At 34.8% G+C, this 22,545-nt stretch overlaps 1 protein-coding gene across 2 annotated transcripts in view; it reads left to right on the top strand.

Moving 5' to 3' along the window:
- Window positions 1–7,080, top strand: part of LOC145691921 (uncharacterized) — a 44,371-nt gene extending 37,291 nt beyond the window's left edge. For both annotated transcript variants that reach the window (XM_081767230.1, XM_081767229.1), the window contains one exon: window positions 6,726–7,080. In XM_081767230.1, coding sequence (XP_081623356.1) covers window positions 6,726–6,912 — 187 coding nt within the window. In that variant the 3' untranslated portion in view covers window positions 6,913–7,080. The remainder of the gene's footprint in view (window positions 1–6,725) is intronic.
- Window positions 7,081–22,545: the final 15,465 nt, after the last annotated feature.

The following is a 22,545-nucleotide window of genomic DNA, read 5'->3' as shown; positions in this document are numbered from 1 at the left end:
CAGTGTGTGGTACCTATTGTACTTCAATCATTGCTTTTTAATTTAAAAATATATACATGAACAAGGCTTCATTTTGGTATAACCATTATTTGGTATCACTTCAAGTTCAAAAGTTCTACTATCCTAAATTACGAGTTGCATTGTATATTGGACACCCTGTAAAATAACGTTAAACAAAATTCTCAAGTAAATGGTAAAGCGGGAAGCTATAGCACACATATAAGGAACAAATTACGATTAAGCAAGCAAAGGAAACTAAAAAACAGACTGACTTCAAACGAGAAATCAGGTTGATAATTTTTAATGTAGACCTTGTGATGTACTAATGCTGACGACACTAAAAAATAGACCATCAGTGTACTTATCGTTTACTTAAAACATATTAGAAGATTGAAGAAAATGTTACGTACTCTGAAGAAAAAGTATTTTCTGCAAACATATAACAGCTAGTGAATAGTCAAGCTGAAGGCATTAATGTTGCATTGGAGATACGCCATGTTTAAAAAGATCAAAATTTAAGGAGAATCTTTTCTTGCAATCCAACTGCAGTTTATTCACTTTATATATGACGTCTTCCACATTGTCAGATGTTCAAGCTGTAAGTACAAGTAAAAGTCTTTTTTGTAAATGTATTTTTTTAAATTTTTTTTTTTTTTACCAAAGTTATTGATATAATATTATGACGTTCAAATTCTTACTTTATGTTAGGATAAGATCACTCTAGTGCGGGAAACAATTTGAAGAGCTTCGGAGATATGTCCATTGTAAGGAGCCAATTATATACTTTTTTAGACTTATGAGTTTCAGGTTTCAAGAAAATTGTGCATTAAACATGATTTTAAAAAACAATAATATTATATCTGAGTGCATTTATTTTGAGGAAAACCATTTCTATTCTAAAAACGGAACGCAATTAATTTAATTTTTAAAAATTTCATTTAAAAAAATGAATAATCGAATATTTATACAGTTTATGTTGATCTGTTTAGGATAGTGACTTCAAATAAATGAAAATATAGGGTGGCCCAAAAGTAGGTATACAACCCTGCATTGATCAAGTATAATTTTCTAGCTTATAGGTTTATTTGCTTCGGCTGTTCCGAGCTTAAAATATAAGTGAAAAGAATTAAAAACAAATAATAAAGAAACTAATTCTACCTGATAAGGAATGATATAAAACCAATGAGTTGATCAGTACGGAATAGTAATCTGAATTGCTTAATGACACGGTATACGTGTTTTTTCTACCTTTTTAAAATCACAATATAATCATCTGACTTTTAAAATACCGTACTAATATAATTTGTCTATATTAAATTTTTCTATAAAATAAATTTAATAACTAAATAAATTTTTCTATATTCGATTTTATGCATGATTTTATTAAATTCTATCTATACCTGTAAGCTGAAAGGAACGTAGGTAAGGGCTAGCACTCGTAGTAACATGTATTAACATCACTGTTTACTATTAGAAATGAGCGTGAAGAGGTTTGCCGTTTATTAAAAGGAATTTTCATTGTGCTCCTTGTGCTTACACAGCTAACATTACAAATCTTCAAATAAGGCTGTATAACATTCCAAGATAGCCTGACACACAGACTGATATGTTTCCCTTTCATAATTGGGACTTCTAAGACTTGAGTCATTGAATTTCACATAGAAAACGTTGATTGCTTGATTATTCCGTTAACGAAGCCAAGTACTTCTGAGGTTATTTGTTTTGTATCATGGAAAGTCCAATGGCCATCCTTATCATAAGAAATATTTCAATATTAAATGGCTAATCAAAAATGAAACTTATAGAAAGTCAAAACTGAATACAAGCTCGATGGAATAAGACAACAAAATCTATGAGAAACTACAATTGATGTGGTGGAAACGCTAAAAGAATAAAGAAAACAGATATCACATAACAAGAAACATAACTAAAAGAATAGGAATAAGAGATAAACAAAACTCTCAAACGTTTATAAGAAAAACCTCAGAAACCATTGCCTATGTCAGTTCCAGGAATAACACTGAGAATGCTGTCACAAAATAAGGTGATTTCCCCTGTGAACATTCCAAATATTTTGCAACAATGTGTCCAATACTCTGCGGATATACTTTTTACAATTGCCGGTGACCACGATGCAGTAAACAATTTGAGGTGAAAGTGTCTGGTACGTAACCGCGCTGAGATCACTTCAATGCAGTAATTACTACGCAAAATATCTGGCAATTGCTAAAACAAGTTTTACTGAGTGAATTTTTTTTGGGTAGTCTCGTTTCAAGCCGCTTGCTAATGAAAACACATCCGTTGGAGAAAATATCTATAGAGATCCAAGCACGGAATAGTGTGCTCCAATACAACATCTGCCAATTGGCATTCTTGACTCCAGTGTCAGCGGGTCATGTCACCAGGCAAGAAATGATGACGCACTCCCATTACTATAGTTAACTTACTCTTACTGGAATGTCTTACACTAGGGCATGTTTACTAAAGACATTCTGCAAGCTTGTAATAACAGTTTGCGAGTCGGTACAGATATCTACACTACGCAATAAAGGGTCAAGCGCGTAGCTGAGGGCAAGCTTAATTGATGTTTGTTCAGCAGTAATTACTGAGAACAATGAATGTAGACTACATCCTGAGCTCCCATCATTGGTGTTAAAGGCATAGCTGACAAAACTTCCATTTGTAAAATTGTCCGTACAGAATATTTAAAATTGGGATACTGTTCTAGTAAGGATCCTAATTCTTAGTGCCATAATATCCTTGTGTGGTAGGTGTTGTCTGATGACAACCAGAAGTCAAACCCTGGTACACGCAACAGACGTGGTATAAGAGTACATACGTATAGCAAATAAAAATATGGTTCACCAATTTATCTGTGAGAAACTCTCGTACACACGAACATACCATATATACCGGTTATATATCTAAACGACTGGTATATATAGGAAAATTGTAGGTGTGGTCAGTAGTACAGTTGCACTGGCTACATAATTGTACAGAAATCACTCATGATGATGATAGTTCCTTAACTTCAATATGAAGGCTAGCAGCATGACTAGTGCGGAAAGCATCAGTGGCTAACAGAATGCCTAGATGATGAACAGTTTACAGTTATATCAGTAAGGAGAAACGAGCAGACGAGTAAACAATATAACCATAATTGAAGTTGGGATGAATTAGACTCCGATACAATCATAAGAATACAATACGATCTGTACTCTAAGTAAGGGATGAGAGAAAACGAAGAAATGAAGAACTGGAAGACGAGAAGACTTGACATATGAAATACCCACACTAAGGAGCGATCAAAATTCAATCTAACAAATCGTACCGTAACTACAAACAAGAATAAATGCTACCAGATACAAGTTCGCATCAACAAACGAAGTTCGTTGGCAGAGGTAATACACACACTGAGCTTATTGGCCAGGAAACCTAAAGGCTATTTCATTCAACTCGTCTTAGAAGATGATGTGATGTAAGTTGAAGTCTCCGACTAATAATACTGTTAAGATATCTCGAGTTGTAATATTCGTTACTAGATCATCAACGTATAGTAAATCACATCAAGGGCTTCGATCTGAGACAAAACACTGTTTATGGCAACGACAAACAGTATGACACTGAGTAAATTGTCTTGGAGAACATCGGTTTTCTATAGATATCATTCTGAAGGACTTGAACCATGAGCACGTTAAATAACGTTTATCAAAAACGTTTTTTAACACCAACGTGTGGTATCTGAAGACCTCTGCCCTAAAAGATTGTTTAAATTCTGCAAGTTGTGTAATAAGCCTTCTGAAATCGAAGAAAATACAAACAAGGTGGTACCGATGAAAAAAGGGATTTGGAATTCGTATTCGGGATGAGCAACGTTGAATATAATCTATGTGAAATGATGAAATCCTCTCTGAAAGTTGCTAGGATGCTAGGAAGAAAGCATGATTCTAAATACTAGGCCAGTCGCTTGTTTATCATGAGAATAATAATGCTTACAGACGCAACTCGTAAGAGGAATGGGTTTTCGCTCGTGACTTATGTCCTTCTCCAGTTTCAAGAGTACAACGATCAAAGTTTCAAAGGGGTCGGGAAAGTCTCCTTCCAGATGCAATTAATAATTCGCAATAAAGCAAGGTACGTATAGTGAGAGATGTCTCATGTCATATTATAAAATGTATATCAATCCTAAAGCGGTACTGAACAACTCACGTAAAGCGGATCCAAACTCGAAATAGATGAATAGAATTCTATTATCTCCGTAATTGGCGCATCGGAAGTTTAAAGGATTCGGTTCGATATGAGTACGTAAACGATTATACTCGCCATAATAGCGTACAGATTCAAGTAGGTACTGGACCGTTTCGCAGGAAAATTTTTGATATTTCTTTATTAAGACCTTTTACGCTATAATGCGGAGTACAGTGTAATAAGTCCTTTTACACAGTACAGAGCTTCTAGTACTGCAGTGTTTCCACATTATACCATAAAGCGTTGAAATGATATATCTTTTGTGTATTTTTATCGAAATTTTGGCAACATCGTAATCTGACATTTAATACGATTTTCTTATCAATGTTAAGGCTCCAATGCAACACCTTGCCAATTGGTATTATTGACTTCAGTGTCAGCGAGCCATTCACCAAGCAATCGAATATGAACACTCCTATTGCTGTAGTTAACTTAATCTTACTGGAATGTCTTGCCCTAGGACATGTTTACTAAAGACATTCTGTAAGCTTATAATAACAGTTTACTAGTCGGTACAGATATCCACACTACACAGTGAAGGCTCAAGCGTGTAGCTGAAGGCAAGCTTAACTGATGTTAGTTCAGCAGTAATTACTGAGGTCAATTGATGTAGACTAAATCCTGAGCTCGCATCGTTGGTACCAAAGGCACAGCCGACAAAATTTTCATTTGTAGAATTGTCCATACAGAATACTTAAAAATTGGGGTACTGTTCTAGTAACGATCCTAATTCTTAATGGCATCCCTATCTACTTATGTGTAATAATAATGAAGCAGCCCAGTTACTGTTGTTGATAGCTTCCGAGAAGAATGACTTGAGGTTTCGAAAATATTTTCTTTAAGATTATGATAACGCTTTGTGCGAGAGTGCAGAAAGCTCATGACGCAGCGAAAGATAAAGCCCAGAATCGGGGGCAAGCTAAACGTGCTGTTAGGACAGGAGTGAATACTAATCTCAGACAATGCTGAACAAATCCTGATTTGTACTTATCTGTAACTGAGGCACAACAAATAGAATTCTCATCTTTAAAACTTTCTATATAAAACACATTATAGACTAATGCTTAATAATCAGAACGATTTATATTAAAGAGTGGGTTGTTATTTGGATTGACAACAGGCAGGCCTGTAGTGAATATGGGTAAATAATTACTATCAGATAGATCGTGATGCACACTCAATGTTGTTAACGAGTCAGTAAGAGCCACACTGCACACTGAACTGTCAATATACGAATATGTAGCGAGGGGCAGGCGGAAAGTGAGTAAGAGTTGTCTTCGTTTGAAGTAAGATTCCATTCCCTTCAAAGAAGTAGGTCACCTTGCTTCTCCATATATTCAGAGCTCCAACAATCAACTGAAGAATCTCGAGCAAATGTTAAAGCTGAAAGCTGTAGTAGATCGCTGCTGTAATACACATAAAAGGAGAAAATTATAATTGAGCAAAAAGAAAACACAAACGTAAACTGCTTTCAAACGAAAAATGAGGAAGATATTCCTTCAATGTAGACCTTGGGATGCACCAATGAGACGACGCTAGCAATTCAACCATCAGTGCACTTATTACTTATGTGGAGTATATAGGGAGATTGAATGAGAGTTGCGTTGGCTGAAAAAAATATTTCCTGCAAAAATATAATGCTGCAGAGTGGTCAAATAACTGCTAAAGGCATTAACGTTATATTGAAGAAATGGCATATTAGAAATATCAAAATTAAAGGAGAACGTTTCTTCGTGATCCAACTGCAGTTTGCTCATTATATATCAGTACGTCTTCCATCATGCAAGATGTACAAGCTCTAACGAAGAAACCTTTTCTGGTGTCACACGAAATGTGGAACGAGACTATGGTCAATCGATTTGTATTAGTGAACAAGAAAATCCATAGACGGGAAAAACCCTCGGTCACAACCGTTCGGTACTTATGGGGGGAAGAGTAGGGGCACTGACAACAAAACGCGTTGTGGATAATGAGACGAAATATGGCACGAGTACGATGAAAATATGCATAGAAGCACAGTTAAACATATACTACAATGTGACATTACATTCGACAATACTTTGACAAGTGAGGGCAGAGGCGTAGCGCATAACGACAGAAGAGGGGGCGGATAAGCGCAAGTAAAAAGAGATATAATTGAGATAAACGAAGAAGCAATTATATAAGAAAGCAATAATAAATGATCTGAACATTTGTTTTGACGAACCCATCATTTCAATTCTAAAAACGGAACGCAATTAATTAGATTTCCTAAATTTAATTTTTCTCAAATAATCGAATACTGATACTGTTCATGGTGCTCTGTTTAAAATAGTGACTTGAAAGAAATGAAAATACTTGTTTATAAAGGTCTGAATTGCATTTGTACAAATAAGAAATTCAATGACATGATTTACTTATTTTCCACTAGTTTTTTAAACCATAATATATCCTATCATTTTTAAGATAATAATCTATTTATTCTTCGGTCTTTGCAGGCACATAGACGTTCATATTAAAGGTCTAGCTGGTCCTCTTGGTATTGTTGATTCCCTGCTTTCAATCATACCCGAGTGGATCACTAATCTTGTGAGAGGACCAATTGCAAACATATTGGAAAGAAAATTGAGGTCCACAGTTAATGATGCTCTTGGAAATCTTAATATTGGTGATATCATTGGATAATACACATTGTTTTCCTAGATCTCAACACAAATGACAAATGGAATGTAAAAAAAAAAAAAAAAAAAAAAAAGGCAATGAACTTTATACTGATATTCTTACGCAAGGAATACTAATAATAAAATATATTTTTCTATTCGATTTTATTTCTAATTTTATTAAATTTTGTTAATACCCATAAGTTGAAATAAACGTATTTGACGATTACATTGTTTACTTTCCTTCCATACATTAATAGTTGTGACGAAACTTGCGGCCTGCTATACACTATAGATTAAAGTTGTGGTGAATTAAAAGGTCCAATTTTTTACATTTAAAGATATCTTTCTAGTTTACAAACCAACATCATACCATAGTTTTATACAATTATTCAACGACTTCGCTATATACAACTGTCCAGCAGATGGCGACATCTACTATCCTAAGGTAACCAAGTGATATCTGTTAACGTGACTGTTTAGTATTAGAAATTTGCGTGAGGCACTGAGAGGTTTGTCATTTATTACAAGAAATTTTCATTATTCTACTTGTCCCTTTACAACCAACATTACAAATCTCTTAAACAGGGCTGTATAACATTCCAAAATAGCGTGACCCTCACATTGGCATATTTCGATTTTTATAATTATGACTTTGGCTAGCTGTGGGCTCTGGCCCAGATCTCCTCGTTTGCTCGGCCCACGGCCTCGCACCTCTTGTGTATCAATCTTTGCATTAACAGTGAATTTCGTGCATTTGCTCTTCATATTTCCTGAATTTATCCAGCTGGGGGCTTTTGTATCCCAGAAAATGCCCATTTAAATAAAATGGGAATTTTTTCATCTTCCTTTAGACACCTTAAAAATTAAAAAAAAAATCACTTTTGGCAATTTTCCTGTCGATTACTCTTGGAACGCTACAAGCAAGCCAAATTTCATCATGCTATGTGGTGGACAAACACCGTGTGCATGGGTTTTCTCGGGGCTCTCCCGTTTCCTCCCACTTTCTTCATTCCACCATTTCATTCATTATTCATCATCACCTTCTCCTTTAGCCTAACCGGCATAACCGTGGGACGTAAAACTCAAAGATTTCATTTTTTTTTCAAATTTCATCATTCTAATCCTGCCGGAATGCTTAAACATTTTGGGATATACAAGACGTTCCATATAAATAATATGGGAAAAATTTATTCAGTTCTCCATAAAATCACTGTAAAGTTGGCAAATTTTATTTTTAGTGATTTACTTAGATAACACCGACGAAAACGTACAATTATAAAGAATTTCAAGTCTGTATTCCAATTCAAAGTACCTAAAACATGAGATTATATGTAAAAAATAAAAAATAAAACCCATTTAAGTAACGTGGGAAATTCTTCATCTCCCCTTTAGTCCCCCTAAATATTAAAAGTATTCACTTTGGCAATTTTCCTGTTGGTTAGTATCGGAAAGCTACAATCATGCCAAATTTCAACTTTCCACGTCAACGGGAAGTACCTCTTTCATTTATGTCAGTTCATGTAGTTTTATATATAGTTAGGAATTGTAATACATTGCTCATTGAATTTCACATAGAAAACAAACGTTGACTGCTTTATTATTTGTTAGCGATGCCAAGTAGCTTCGAGGTAATTTGTTTCCATCGCGGAAAGTCCAATGACCGACACATCCTTCCCATAAAGAATCACTCAAAATTAAAAGATTGATCAAAAAGAAAACTTCTAAAAAGTGAAAATTGAATGCAAACTCGATGGAATAATAAAATAACACGAAGCCTACGAGAAAGTATAATGAAAGTGCTGAAATAAATGAAAACACGTAAGAAAGATAACTAAAGAACAGGAATAAAAGGTAAACAAAATACTCAGAAAAGCCTCAGAGAATATTGCTTATTTCAATTGCAAGAATAACTGTGAAAATGTGGGTGACTAAGATGCTAATGTCTGATATCTGTGATGCCCGAATATTGCGAATATTTTGCAACAATGAGTCGAATACTCGGTGGACACACTTTTTATAATACCACTGGTAACCATCATGCACTAAAAAATTGTGAGATGAAAGTATCTGATACCCAACTCCGCAAGGATCACTTCATTGTAGTAATTGCTATGCAAAAAAGTCTGCAAATTATTGTCTAAAATAGGTTTTACTGAGTGAAGTTTTTTTTTTTTTTTGGTTGGCCTGGTTCCAAGCCGGTTACCAATGAGAAGGCATCTGTTGGAGAAAAATCTACAGAGACTGTCAATTGACATTCTAGACTCCATTGTTAACGCGTCATGTCACCAAGCAGAAAATGTTGACACACTTCTATTCCTGTAGTTGACTTTCAAGCTTTCGAGTCATGCTGTTAAGTTGTCTGGGGCGGTAATACTCGTATGTAACGAGATCGTAAACCTACAGCAGACCACAGACAAGAGTCTCAATCTGAGATAGAATACTGTTTACAGCAACAACAAAGAGTGTGACATTGAGAAAACTGCCTTGGAAGACATCGTTTTCTTGTAGATATCGTTCTGAAGGACCAGAACACGCGCAGCCTAAAATAATGTTCATCCGAAATGTTCTTTTTGAACTCTACCATGGGCAACGAAGATCTCAATCATAAAACTTTTTAGAAATTCCTTAATATCAAATTTTGTAATAAGCCTTCTCAAATAAATAAATAATTAAAAAATAGAAACCAGGTGGTAACGATGGAAGAAGACTTTTGGAATTTGTGTTCAAGATGAGTAAGATTGTGTATACTCGATTTAAAATGATGAAACCTTCACCAACTTGCTCGAAAGGAAGTGTGACTCTAAATATTACACTAATCCCTTGCTCATCGTAAGATAAAAAGCTTGCAGACGCAACTCGTAAGAATAACGGTGTTTCCACTGATGTGTCCTTTTCCGGTTTCAAAATTGGAAGGACCAAAGCTTCAGCCCATCGAGGCGGGAAAGTCTTCCAGATACAATTAATCAGTCGCAATAATGCAGATGAGTGTAGTGGGAGACGTTTCACAACATATTGTAAAATGTAGATCAATCCTAAAACCAGTAATAAACGGCTCGCGTAAGGCTGATTTGAACTCAAGAGGAATGAACAGAATGCTAATCCACGGAATTGGCATACCAGAAATTTAAGGGTTCGGTTAGATACGAATACTTAAACGATTATACTCGCTATAATAGCGTGCATACTCAGAGATAAAAGAAAAATAAGCCTAGAATATTGGCTATCTTTGTGGAGTTGTCCAGGACCCCATTTCCTAATAGTGCAGGCAAATTAGTGGTCGTGCAGCGGCCACCCTATCAACCCGACGCCAAACGGTAGTAATGAAAGACTGGCTACTTTGACATGATATATCTTTCGAAGTTTTGACGAAACATTTATCACGAACCCACAGATTGCAGAACTATTGGAAAGCAATGTGACTGAAGAACTATTGGAAATACATAAAACATGGATTTAATTAAGTTCACGATTTAACTACTTTGACATTGAACGAAGCATTTGTTTCATTAGGTCAGGAACAAAAGGTTTTACTGCTCAATCTTATTGTTATCTTTAGTATTCTGTTTCAATCTGCATCTTGTTTCTGAAATATTTTAATCAATAATCACTGACCGATATTTTTGGTAATTTTCCGCGACCATTTAAAAAGAAAAAATTATTGTTTTAATTAGTAAAACTGAACAGACAATAATGATAAAATGTTGGACTAGAACATATTGCCAATGAATTAACCAGATGGAGTGGGTCAAGTTTTCTGAGTGGGTCAACATCATGTGACCCACTGCAACCCACCAGCACCGTCATGGCGGGTCATAGTGGGTGGTTCAGAGTAGGTCACGATGGGTCGTGGGTCATAGTGCGTGGTTCAGAGTAGGTCACGGTGGGTCGTAGGTCAGAATGGGTGGTGGATCAGTGGTTCGTGGGTCAAGTTTTCTTTGACCCGCGCCATCTCTGGTATTAACCGTTTTTTAAAAAAATAGGATACCACACGAACAGACAAAACGTCTGAAAGGCAACATCATACCTTGAATGAGCTAAAACAGATTCTTAAAGCCACGAAACATAGCAGATAAAAAAAATGCTTACCAGGGGGAGGGATTAAATCATCTGCTTACGTTTGCTTAACTAGAGAGGAGAAGGTTTATTAAATTACTAACAAATGTGATTACGTAATAGTTGAACAACTCTATTTAATGGAAGAAAGTGAATTAGTGTAACTTTTTTTTATTTTAAGCATTTCCCTTAATTTAGTAGCGTCCCGGATTTTCATTTTTGAAATATGGCAACCTTACCCTACGGGAAAGAGGAGTTAAACATGTTCGCCTAAAAGAAAAAGTGTTCATTACTTGTCTCTAATATTAGTGAGACGAAACTCGGTATATGTACTCCTTATTGAAAATAAGTGAGCACGTGCCCTAAAGGAACGTTGGGGAAAAGGGAGGAAGGAGTTTAAATTCTTCGGGAAGAATAATGGCTGTACTGTATGAAATGCATTACTCAACACAACACTTGAGTTGAGCTGAGTTTTGTACATTTACGATTCAAATGCCCATCATAAAGGGGAGAAAACGTTGTTCAAAGTTTAAAAAATCCATCAACTTGCTCGTGCAAAAACGGGCATTTCAGCTAGTTTTATTATAATAATTGCAATCCTCACTTCTTTTCGCTTCCAGCATTTAACTTCTCTTCCAAGTAAATTACCAAGAAAACTGAAATATATGTTTAATTATTTTAAATGAAAACTCTTTAAGTAATGGAATTCCACTTCTCTAAATCTTCAAAGTATATTAACATTCCGGTAGAACGGTGGTATCTTTTATCTTTCCGAACCATTTTGTCTTACTTTATTGACAGAATTCACAGGTTACAAACATTACAATAACTACTAAAATAACCACAAAAATACTACTAAAATAACTTTAAATTGTAAGTTTTACCCTCAAATAATACAAATAAATAAAATCACGTTGACGTTTATATAAATATACGCAATCGAAAATGATGATTTACGCGGAAAAACGTATTGAATTATCTATAGTCATCTCAGATTTTGATGCTGTATTTACAGTATACACTTTTCCCACTCTCATTTTTTAAATTATAAACATTGTAACTTAATTGTATCGAGCACAAACTAATATAAAATTCGCCTTAATTTACAACTTATCATTAAAAGTTAAATTTAAAATATTTCAAGATATAAATACAGGCTGATTTATCTTGATAGGCTATGTTTATCTACCATGTTTATCCCGATAGGCTGATTTTTGTCAAAGAAATGAAAAATAAAAGTTATTTTTAAATGTTTTAAAAGAATCAACATGTATTAAAACTACGCTATTCAATTTAAGAAATAATAATTTGATTAAAATGACAATCTATAATGGACTCCGAGATATTAATTCCTTTTTTATAATAATTGCAACCCCATTTCTTTCCTTTCTCATCGGATTGAAAAATAAACCTTTCTTAGAGCTATCTTCAGGCACAAATTTCGTGCTCTGTTCAAATTTCAAGCCTCGAGCTGAAACTGTTTGGCGTAGGCGTTCATCAACCACTCAGTCAGGAATTATTTTATATTGGCAGATTATAACATTAAAGTATTAAACAAGTGTATTAAAAACATTAACGGACTAACTCCATTTGAGAAGAGTAAAACTGAGCTTTTATCAGTTCTCCCTCGTGATTACAAGCCTAGGAAGTTGGGATAATCTTGAAAGAAATAACCCAAAATCGAATTAAGCCTAATTTAAAAATTTATTTTTACTTTCATCCTGTATCTCAGAAAGTAATAAACTGAAGGTGGAGAGTCAATATATTCCAGAAAATAATGAAGCACAAGCAAATGGATTCCACGAACAAGCGATGCACTAATGAATGATACTAACCCAATCGTTAATACTGTATATCTATCTATCTATCTATCTATCTATCTATCTATCTATCTATCTATCTATCTATCTATCTATCTATCTATCTATCTATCTATCTATCTATCTATCTATCTATCTATCTATCTATCTATCTATCTATTTATCTATCTATCTATCTATCTATCTACCTATCTACTTACCTACCTACCTACCTATCTATCTATCTATCTCCTTGTGTATGTGTGTGGCGGGGTTGGGGGAGCACCTTTTATCCGGAATCAAATAAGAATAATACGTATCCAATTTGCAATTCTGCTTTTAGTTTTAGGGCAATATGTTAGCAACGACGAAGGTACAAACACAGGATTTTGTGTACAAATGATGTAGTGATCAGTGGTACTATTTTTGTCGTTAGTGTTTGAAGCGAAATTACCAACCACCTTCTTCATACCTGTAAAACTAATGAAGATCAAACAAGGAGCTTTCGAAAACAAATAGGTCTAAGCACAAACAATGCACCAATCAATTTTACTTATCCGATCGTTACTTCTTGTATTCAGTTTCTAAGTCTGCTTTCCATTTTCGACTTAATCTCAAAAACTGTTGAAGCAGAAACAACGTGGTTTCGAGCACAAACGATAGACTAACGAATAAAATTATTTTCATTGTTAGTGCTTGAAGTCGGGGGCCAGTGTGAACTTGGCCCCTTACCAGTTTTCGCCTTATATGTCCGATACTATTGAAGCACGAACTACTGGATTTCGTGCACAAACGTGCAGACACGATGGACTAACGAATTGTATGCTTAATTCTGCAAGTTGGAGGACCAAGCTCACCTACCTAACAAAACCTTTTTAACCGACTTACAAAAACGAAGTTCTCAGTTTAACCTGTATGTGTGTATGTAAATATGTATGTATGGCTATACGTGATTATCTCGAGAACCATTGGTCATATTTCAATGCGGATTTACGTAAACAATTTCAAAGAAAGCTTATGCATATAAAATTTTTTAAAAAAAGTAATAATCATTTAATTAATTATTTTTAACATAAAAATCAAATAACTCCTGGAGTGTCAGAAACTATCCTAAAATATACTACAACTAGAAATTCAACAAATTATGTCGGGTTGTATAGAACCAAGGGATAAGAAACAAAATCAGCCAGCTTCCTCCGAACGATTTAACACTGGTGATGGATGTTTAGATCAGTCGCGATGCCATGCTTGTTTACGTGTTGGTCTTGCTGAACTTTTGCCAGAACATCATGCAACTTTCCTGTGATGATCGCCCACTGCAAAAAGCATCTTGGAGATCGAAATTTCCAGAATGGAAGCGACTGTTTTACTGCCTTTTGTGTTTATGCTTCCTGTTTGAAGTGCTTAAATGTCAGCAACCTACCAAAAACAAATCTATATTGAGTCACAATGACCATTAGTAGAGGCTTGCATCTGGTTTTAAGAGTCGGACATTTGATCCCAGACCATGTGAGTTTGTGACGGGCGACATTGAAAGAGAGAGAGAAAGAGAGAATAGGGAGAGAGATTCAAATATAGGGAGAAAGAAGGATACATTCTCCTATATATGCTTAGAATTGGATAAACAAAGATTTAGACATAATACATATTGTAAGATTTTTTTTTCTAAACCGTAATAAGAATCATAGGCTCTCAATACAATCTGTAAGCATCACACCCGCAATTATCGAATTAAGGTGATTTTTTTTTTATTTGTTAGAAGCATCAGATGATGCGTAGTGACGGACCATAGATCATCATAGATCTATCATAGATCTGAAGAATGTCAATGCTTTCGAGGCATTAAAATTAGAAATATACTCTTACTTCTATTAGGAATGGTTATTTATTATAAATACTCAAAGAAGCGTTGCAATGCAGTAGACGATAAAGTTGAGCGTCAGAAGTACTACAAGGTTTCACAAGTAGACGCTCTCACCTAATAATCGGGAATCTAGACATGGTCGTAAAGTATTAATCTAAATCAGCAAAAATACGAAATCTGATGAAAGGGTATAGGAGTTAGAATAAACTAACGCTAATAGTGTATTCTATGCAAAATTTTATTTACACGTTAGTCTCAAGCTTCTACAAGCTCTCCCTGCTTGTCTAGTGGAAGCCCTCCCCGTTGGTCTAGTGCGCTTTTGGTGTACGTGGTCCCGGGTTCGATTCCTGGTGGGAGAATCTTGGTAATTTTAACTGTCATCGATGTTTCTGTGTTCATGTTCCTGTTCTTAAATATTAATGGGAAAAATAAAATGAAGTGAGAAATAATGATAATTAGAGAAAACAGTTGCTAGCGCTTGTGTCTTTGATGCACGTGGTCCCGGGTTCGATTTCCGGTAGAAGAGTACAAAATTTTAATTTCTCAATCGTTCAGTTTTATTAAACGTCTCCTTTAGTATATAAGGAATAATCATGGGAAGTAAATCTAAACATTTACATTTCTTGAACTTCTACATTATGTTCGACTGAGAAAGTTTGATTTTTATGCTTCACAAAATCACAATTTTCTTCCGAATGTGTATGTTATCCTATAATTTGTTCCTCCTGTTCTAACCTTGCGTACGTAAATGTATCAAATTCTGTCTCTACATTTGAATTTGTCTTCCTTTCTCTCAGTCTTGGGAAGTAACGTAACGCAAATAACGCGTTACTTGTAACGCGTTACTTTTTAAGTAACGTTTCCTAGTAACGCGTTACATTTTTTTAAAGTAACTGTAACGGTAACGCGTTACAAATTTTTAAGTAATGTACCTAGTTTGCGTTACTTTTTTCGCGTTACATTTCGGATGAATAACTACAATATATGTATACGTATTTTTTTCGGAAACAAATGTTTCTTTCCTGTAAGTGAATTTCTCAGAATGAAACAATTGAGCATGAACTACGTATGTCAGTGACCCACAGCCATAGACAAACAGAGAAACAGACAAGTTCGTAGTGCCACTTTCTGTTTTTTGAAGATGAGGACAGCCTTAGGGAAATCACGCGTACTTATTGCAAGCACCTGGAAGATTTTGTCGTAGATTTTGACAGCTCCAAATCAATACATTCAGTGAGTGAACTACGAGTGCAATGGTACCGGTAGTCTATTTTACTTTGATTGGTGTTGTTTTTATAAAGATGGAGAACGAAAATATTTTACCGTTCGAACATATGAAAGAATACTTTTTTCTTAAGAGCTGAGGATAATGGTGGACAGAATTTAAAAGTAAAGTGTCGGAAGTGCCCCGGTGGAAAATATTTATCTACTACTAGGGTGCCATAATTAACGATTTATAGTAAGGGTTAATATGAATAAATTGTGTTCTGATGAGCAGGCCTACCTTACTACTAGAAAATAGTTGCTGATGGTATGTAATATTGGAGTTCTTTCAGTTCAGTTTACTTATCCTAGAGCCCGTTGATTATAGAGTTTGAAACTAGCTTTAAAAAGCATGTATCGATTTTAGAGTTACTGGCAAATATTGATTCACTCCCAGTTCATGTGTTCTCATTTTATTAGTTGTAGTGTAATTTTCTCTATATTCTGTATTTTTAATTTTACATAACAACATTGTTATTATTATATAATTAGTTTAGCAGAATAATAATATGCGACCATTTTTTCTAACGCATAGAGATGAGCACGAGTCAATCTAAACTTCGACTTGACTCGAATTCAAGTCGAGTTTCGAGTCAAGTCAAAGGTAATATCCTCGAGTCGAGTTCCGAGCCGATTCACTTTTTTGCGTCGAGTTTCGAGTCCAGTCGAGTTTGATAAATGGCTCGTTCGTTTTAACTCGTCTTGAAATCATGGCCTGATTACACTGAAAAACGAAAGTCATGAGAAATGTAAGATAAACAGTAATATGGAATACTTTTAGTGTTGCTCACGAGAGGGGACACTGCTCGCATCTCGTCTTGTCTCGATAGCGACACCACAAGATATTTTTTTTATAACAAGCTCAGCTCGGCTCGGCTCAACTGAGAAGATAGATCGAGCCGGCTCACTAGGGGTAAACCATCGGTTCGAGCTGGCTTGGTAAGGATGAGCCATCTGCTCGGTTCGGCTCAACTGAGCCGAGGGCTCTAGCCGAGTCGGTTGGGTGAGCTGTTGGCTCGGCTCACTTCTCGGTTCGGATCGATAGTGAATGAGCTGTGAGCCGAGCTGCTCGAGTCGTTGACAATTCTGAACTCGGGCCGAGCAATTTTGAAGATATTTGGCCAGTGCCCTATAACTTTTAACAGTGTTTGGCTCGAGCCCGAATACTGAACCCAGACCCTCAACCCAAATTCAGAAGCTCATGAACAATGTCCTTGACTCCTAGACTTCATGACTACCGAGGTTGGCAATCAACTAGCTTTTTAGTATTCAAATACAAACCGCCCATCTTTCATTTCTATATACAGTGTTGTTATACTTTAATAATAATAATAATAATAATAATAATAATAATAATAATAATAATAATAATAATAATAATAATAATAATAATAATAATAATAATAATAATAATAATAATAATAAAAGTTGTAGAGTAGTAGTAGTGTCATTGATAATAATTATACTGTCTATGTAATATACTTGAAGAATGTGCTCGAAACTACACACCGGATTTGATTCGGCTCGACTCGACTCGAAACTCGACCCCAATTTGAGTCGAGTTGGAGGAAGTTTTTCGAGTCGAGTTCTCGGGTCGAGCTCAAAGCTGTCTGTTTCTAGTCGAATCGAGTTTCAAAGAAAGCTCGCTCGTGTCCAACCCTACGAGTAACGCAGTATGGCATTTTATCATTGTTACATTATATGAAAATGTTCATATACCAAGTAAAAATTTGTACTTGCATTTACATAAAGCGATTCAGAACGTGCAATAATAATAATAATAATAATAATAATAATAATAATAATAATAATAATAATAATAATAATAATAATAATAATAATAATAATAATAAAAGTTGTAGAGTAGTAGTAGTGTCATTGATAATAATTATACTGTCTATGTAATATACTTGAAGAATGTGCTCGAAACTACACACCGGATTTGATTCGGCTCGACTCGACTCGAAACTCGACTCCAATTCGAGTCGAGTTAGAGGAAGTTTTTCGAGTCGAGTTCTCGGGTCGAGCTCAAAGCTGTCTGTTTCTAGTCGAATCGAGTTTCAAAGAAAGCTCGCTCGTGTCCAACCCTACGAGTAACGCAGTATGGCATTTTATCATTGTTACATTATATGAAAATGTTCATATACCAAGTAAAAATTTGTACTTGCATTTACATAAAGCGATTCAGAACGTGCAATAATAATAATAATAATAATAATAATAATAATAATAATAATAATAATAATAATAATAATAATAATAATAATAATAATAATAATAATAATAATAATAATAATAATAGTAATAATGGTAGTAATAGTAGTACGGAAAATTGAAGTCATAATTTTTTTTCACATTTTTGAAGTTTCGCACCTAAAAGTAAAGCGTTAGTAACGCGTTACTTTCGAAGTAAAGTAACAGTTACTTTTTGGGGGCAAGTAACGCGTTACTAACGCGTTACATTTTAAGAGAAAGTAATGTAACTTGTAATGCGTTACATTTTCACAAGTAACTTACCCAACACTGCTTTCTCGCAATGCCGTCCACCACGCACTCACATGGCCTGAGATGAAATCTCTGACTATTGGTACCGGATATAAACATTCTACCAATGAACAATCGTGAGCCCCCATTTGTTTTGTTAATAGGCTGCAGATATTTAGGTCCTCCAAACAGGAAATATAGATAAAAATTAGTAACACAAAAACTAAAAATATGCATATAAAATAGCCAAAATAGACATATCTACATCAAAAGTTCTCAAGAACTATATGAACATTTGCATGTAGTTACTGAGAAACAAAGGAAATTAAACACTGAAGAACATGCCATTTGTTACAGTAGTTTGTAAGTAAACGAGTCCAGGCGAACTTCTCTGAATGGAAGCATTATTATATTACAAACAATGAGTTGATGGCGGCTGTTTTATACAATTTTTCATCTTTACGGAAATAATTGTGTACAACGCAGTTTTGCGAAAAGTTAACAAATATTAACACACAATACCATACGTTTGATTCTGAGAATTCCATCATTTTTCACATCTAGTAGTCTCAACTCATCATCATCATTGGTATTCTGCCAATATTAGCCGCAACTGAATCGTTCACTTGCCGCAACTAAAAAGCTTGCATGCTCCACGGTTTTCCGCTAACCTCTTTGTCTTCACGTACGACTTTTCTGTTTTGATATCGTCTGTTAATTGTAGTCTCCTTCATCCTCTCCCTCTCTTTCATGCTACCATTCCCACTAGCACGTCCCTCATGATACAGATCCTTCTGATCAATGTCCCAACCAGTTTCTCTTCCTCTTCTTAATAGTATCTAAAATTGTTCTTTTCTCTTCCACCATTCCTAACACTCTCTTATTCGCTTTGCGCTCGACCCAGCTATTTCTTTTCATTCTTCCCCACACTTACATTTCGAAAGCTTCCAGCCGTTTTTCGTCATTTTTGCGTAGTGCCCATTTTTCTGATCCACAACAGCACAATACGCCACACGAAGCATCTTATAAGTCTTTTTCCCCCCAAATCTTTATTCAAGGTCCCACAAAATAGTATTTCTTCTTCCTAAAGGCTTCTTTCGCCATCCCTATCCTTGCATTTATTTCTCGTTCAAATTTCATATCATCACTAATGATAGTACCCAGGTATCGAAAACTACTCACCTGTTCTGGGGACTTAAAACTCAAAGATTTCGTTTCATATTTTCTCCCCTTCTACTTCTATATTTAACACTGACCCCCGTTCGAATCACCAAGCCTTTTGTCTTCCTAACATTCATTTTCATTCCATATTCTTCACAGCCCCTCCTTACGTTTTCCAACAACGTTTTGATCTTCTCTTCAGATTCTGTAACAAGTGCCATATCATCTGCAGACCGTATACACCTAATCATTTACCTCCTACCTCTTTTTTTGTAGGTTCTTTTTCACTATCTCTTCTAGACAGATATTACATAATGTAGGCGAAAGACAGCATCCCTGTCGAAATCCCCTCACAATTGCACTCTTCTCTGTCATTTCCTCTCCTATTCTAACACTTACTTCTTCATATTCATATTCGTTTCTTATGAGTCTTTGACCTTTCCATTCCAACCGAACTAAGTGTAGGACTTGTAATAATAACGCCCTATTCACGCCTTTTCTAGATCAACAAATATCACATACACCTCAACTATCAACTGTAAAATGATGTTTAGCTGGACCCGATGATACACGCTTTGCGACTGATATACCCTACATTTTGTGATTTGGTACACTAACACCATCGCATGTACATTTTAGACTACTTGATATTTTGTTGTAGTTTTTTTTTTCCACTAATATAATGAGTTAGTCTCAAGGAAGGCTGTTACCTATATTTCAGAAAAAAAAATCAATAATTTGATAATTAATTATTACGCATTTCTTCACGCATGTTTCGTAGGGAGTTTGACCTACCATTGGTTTAGGTATATAACTAAACTACTGGGTAGCGAAAGAATGAAAAAATTAAAAACATAAGTAAAACTTAGTAGAGAAATAATTTATTTCAAAAACGCACTGGAAAGCTGAAAAGAAAATGTATTTTCAAAAACTATGAGCTGCCTTTAAAAAAGGAAGAAGAAAATTAAAGCGTTAAAATGTAGACGATAATAATAATAATAATAATAATAATAATAATAATAATAATAATAATAATAATAATAATAATAATAATAATAATAATAATAATAAAGCTCTCGAAACCAAAGAATAAGTCAAGCCAAATAGATTAACGACTTATAGAATTACCATCGAAATAATTGTATATTATGTTCAGCTTGGCACGACTTCAAAATATTTTATATAAGTAATAGTAATAAATTACTTTCTGCTTTCAGGAGCTATATTATTATTATTACTATTATTATTATTATTATTATTATTATTATTATTATTATTATTATTATTATTATTATTATTATTGTCTAGTTTTTAGTGCTTTTATTATTCTCTATTTTGTTTTCTGATAATTAAAAAGATTCTTTTGAAACAAAATATACAGTTTTAAAAAAAATTCTTATCTAAACACTGATTTATGTATATACGGAATAGCTCACGGTACAGTCCGCGGCATAAAATTTGGTTCAAAAGTTCTAAGTCCAAAGTAATAACAAACTCTTGCCCAGTTTTCTTATGCATTCCCGCAATACATTTATCAATCTTGTTGCTTCTAGAATTTATTCCAACTCCTCCCCGTCCTCCACCTCTCCTTGTCTAAAACAGTGTGTGTGACGTAGTACACTCTTTCCATTCCGCTGAAAAAGAAACAGGAATCAAGTTTACAACGTTATAGCTTTAAAACAGTCTTTTCCATTCGTTTGTTCTGAAATATTTTTAAGAGCCTAAATTAAAGGAAAGTCACACAATCTTCCCAGAGCTTCATAAATATCTTTCGTTTCATTCTTTTCTTTCTTTAAAGAGTGCAAGCTAGAAAGATTCTCCCTAAGAAATCTATGGAAATTGCCAAGAGCTCTAAAATATCTACGGACAGAAACGAGTTTTATTCAATGATTCATTTAATTTCTTTTCCGTAAGTGCAAGCAAATGTTTCAGGGCGTCATTTGGGCAGGACAGGAGGGTGTAATTCCCCCTCTCTTGAGCTTCATAAATACGTATTTTTTGATCAAATGTATAGTAATACACTAATAAAAAGTGAAAATCTTATGTTGCTGGAGAATCTTTTCCTTCCACCGCCCCACCCCCCGAATAAAGTCTAAAAGACACTGGTTTTAACAACAAACTTATAGAGCTACGATAGCACATTACTAAAGAGCTTACATTTGGTTTCAAGAGTCGAAGGTTTGATCTCAAGCCATATGACTTCCTGGGTGACATTGAGAGAAAGAGAGAGAGAGATAGAGAGAGGGATTCAAGTATGGAGACAGAGAGGGATGATTTGTATACACAGATTTAGAATTGGGGAAAAAATGATCGGACAGCATTCGTATTATGACGAAAATTCTGATTTTATGAAAGATAAGAAGGGAAGTTTTCGAACTGCGAGGATCACATTAGGCAGTTGTCGAATTAATGTGGAGAACTCTTTTTAGAGCATCAGATGATTACGAAAGGAGAGAAAGATCTTCAGAACTGAGGAATTAAGATTTTAAAAAATCTGATTTCGGCGACGTGTTTCGAACCACGAACCTTGTGGTTATCGAACCATGACATTATCCATTCTGCTACGGAGAATTCTATTACTGGTTCACATACGTTTCCCTTAGCTGCGTTGCAAGCTACCTTAAGGAGACATTCCAAAAGTTGCCTTTGGGGATGCGCCGTTCAGATAGGACGTAAACCTCTTGTAACTTAGTTACAATGTGCAAAATGAACTTCCTCTTCTTCAGGACACTTTTTAAAGCTTTAAAATTTGTTACTATTGTTTTAATTAAGTTACATTTGATAGAACCATCTGATAAAGTAGTGCCAAGCCCTGTGCGTCATTGTCTGTTAGGTGAATGGTTAATGTAAGTTACTCCTACGTGGATGGTCCGAGCTTCCAATCAAGACCATTCTTAGTGATTATTTTATTTGAGCTACGCTCATACTGTATATTCCACAAGGTCCATTTTGAAGTAATGTAGTCACAGCTAGTTTAATTCGAAATAATTTTCCAATATTATATTTGTTACTAAATTTACATGGCATTCCT

This window comes from Thermobia domestica, chromosome 8 (genome assembly GCF_964235325.1).
Source record: "Thermobia domestica chromosome 8, izTheDome1.hap1.1, whole genome shotgun sequence".
NCBI lineage: Eukaryota > Metazoa > Arthropoda > Insecta > Zygentoma > Lepismatidae > Thermobia > Thermobia domestica.
Note: the sequence above shows the minus strand (reverse complement) of the source record. Positions and strands in the feature narration are given on the sequence as shown.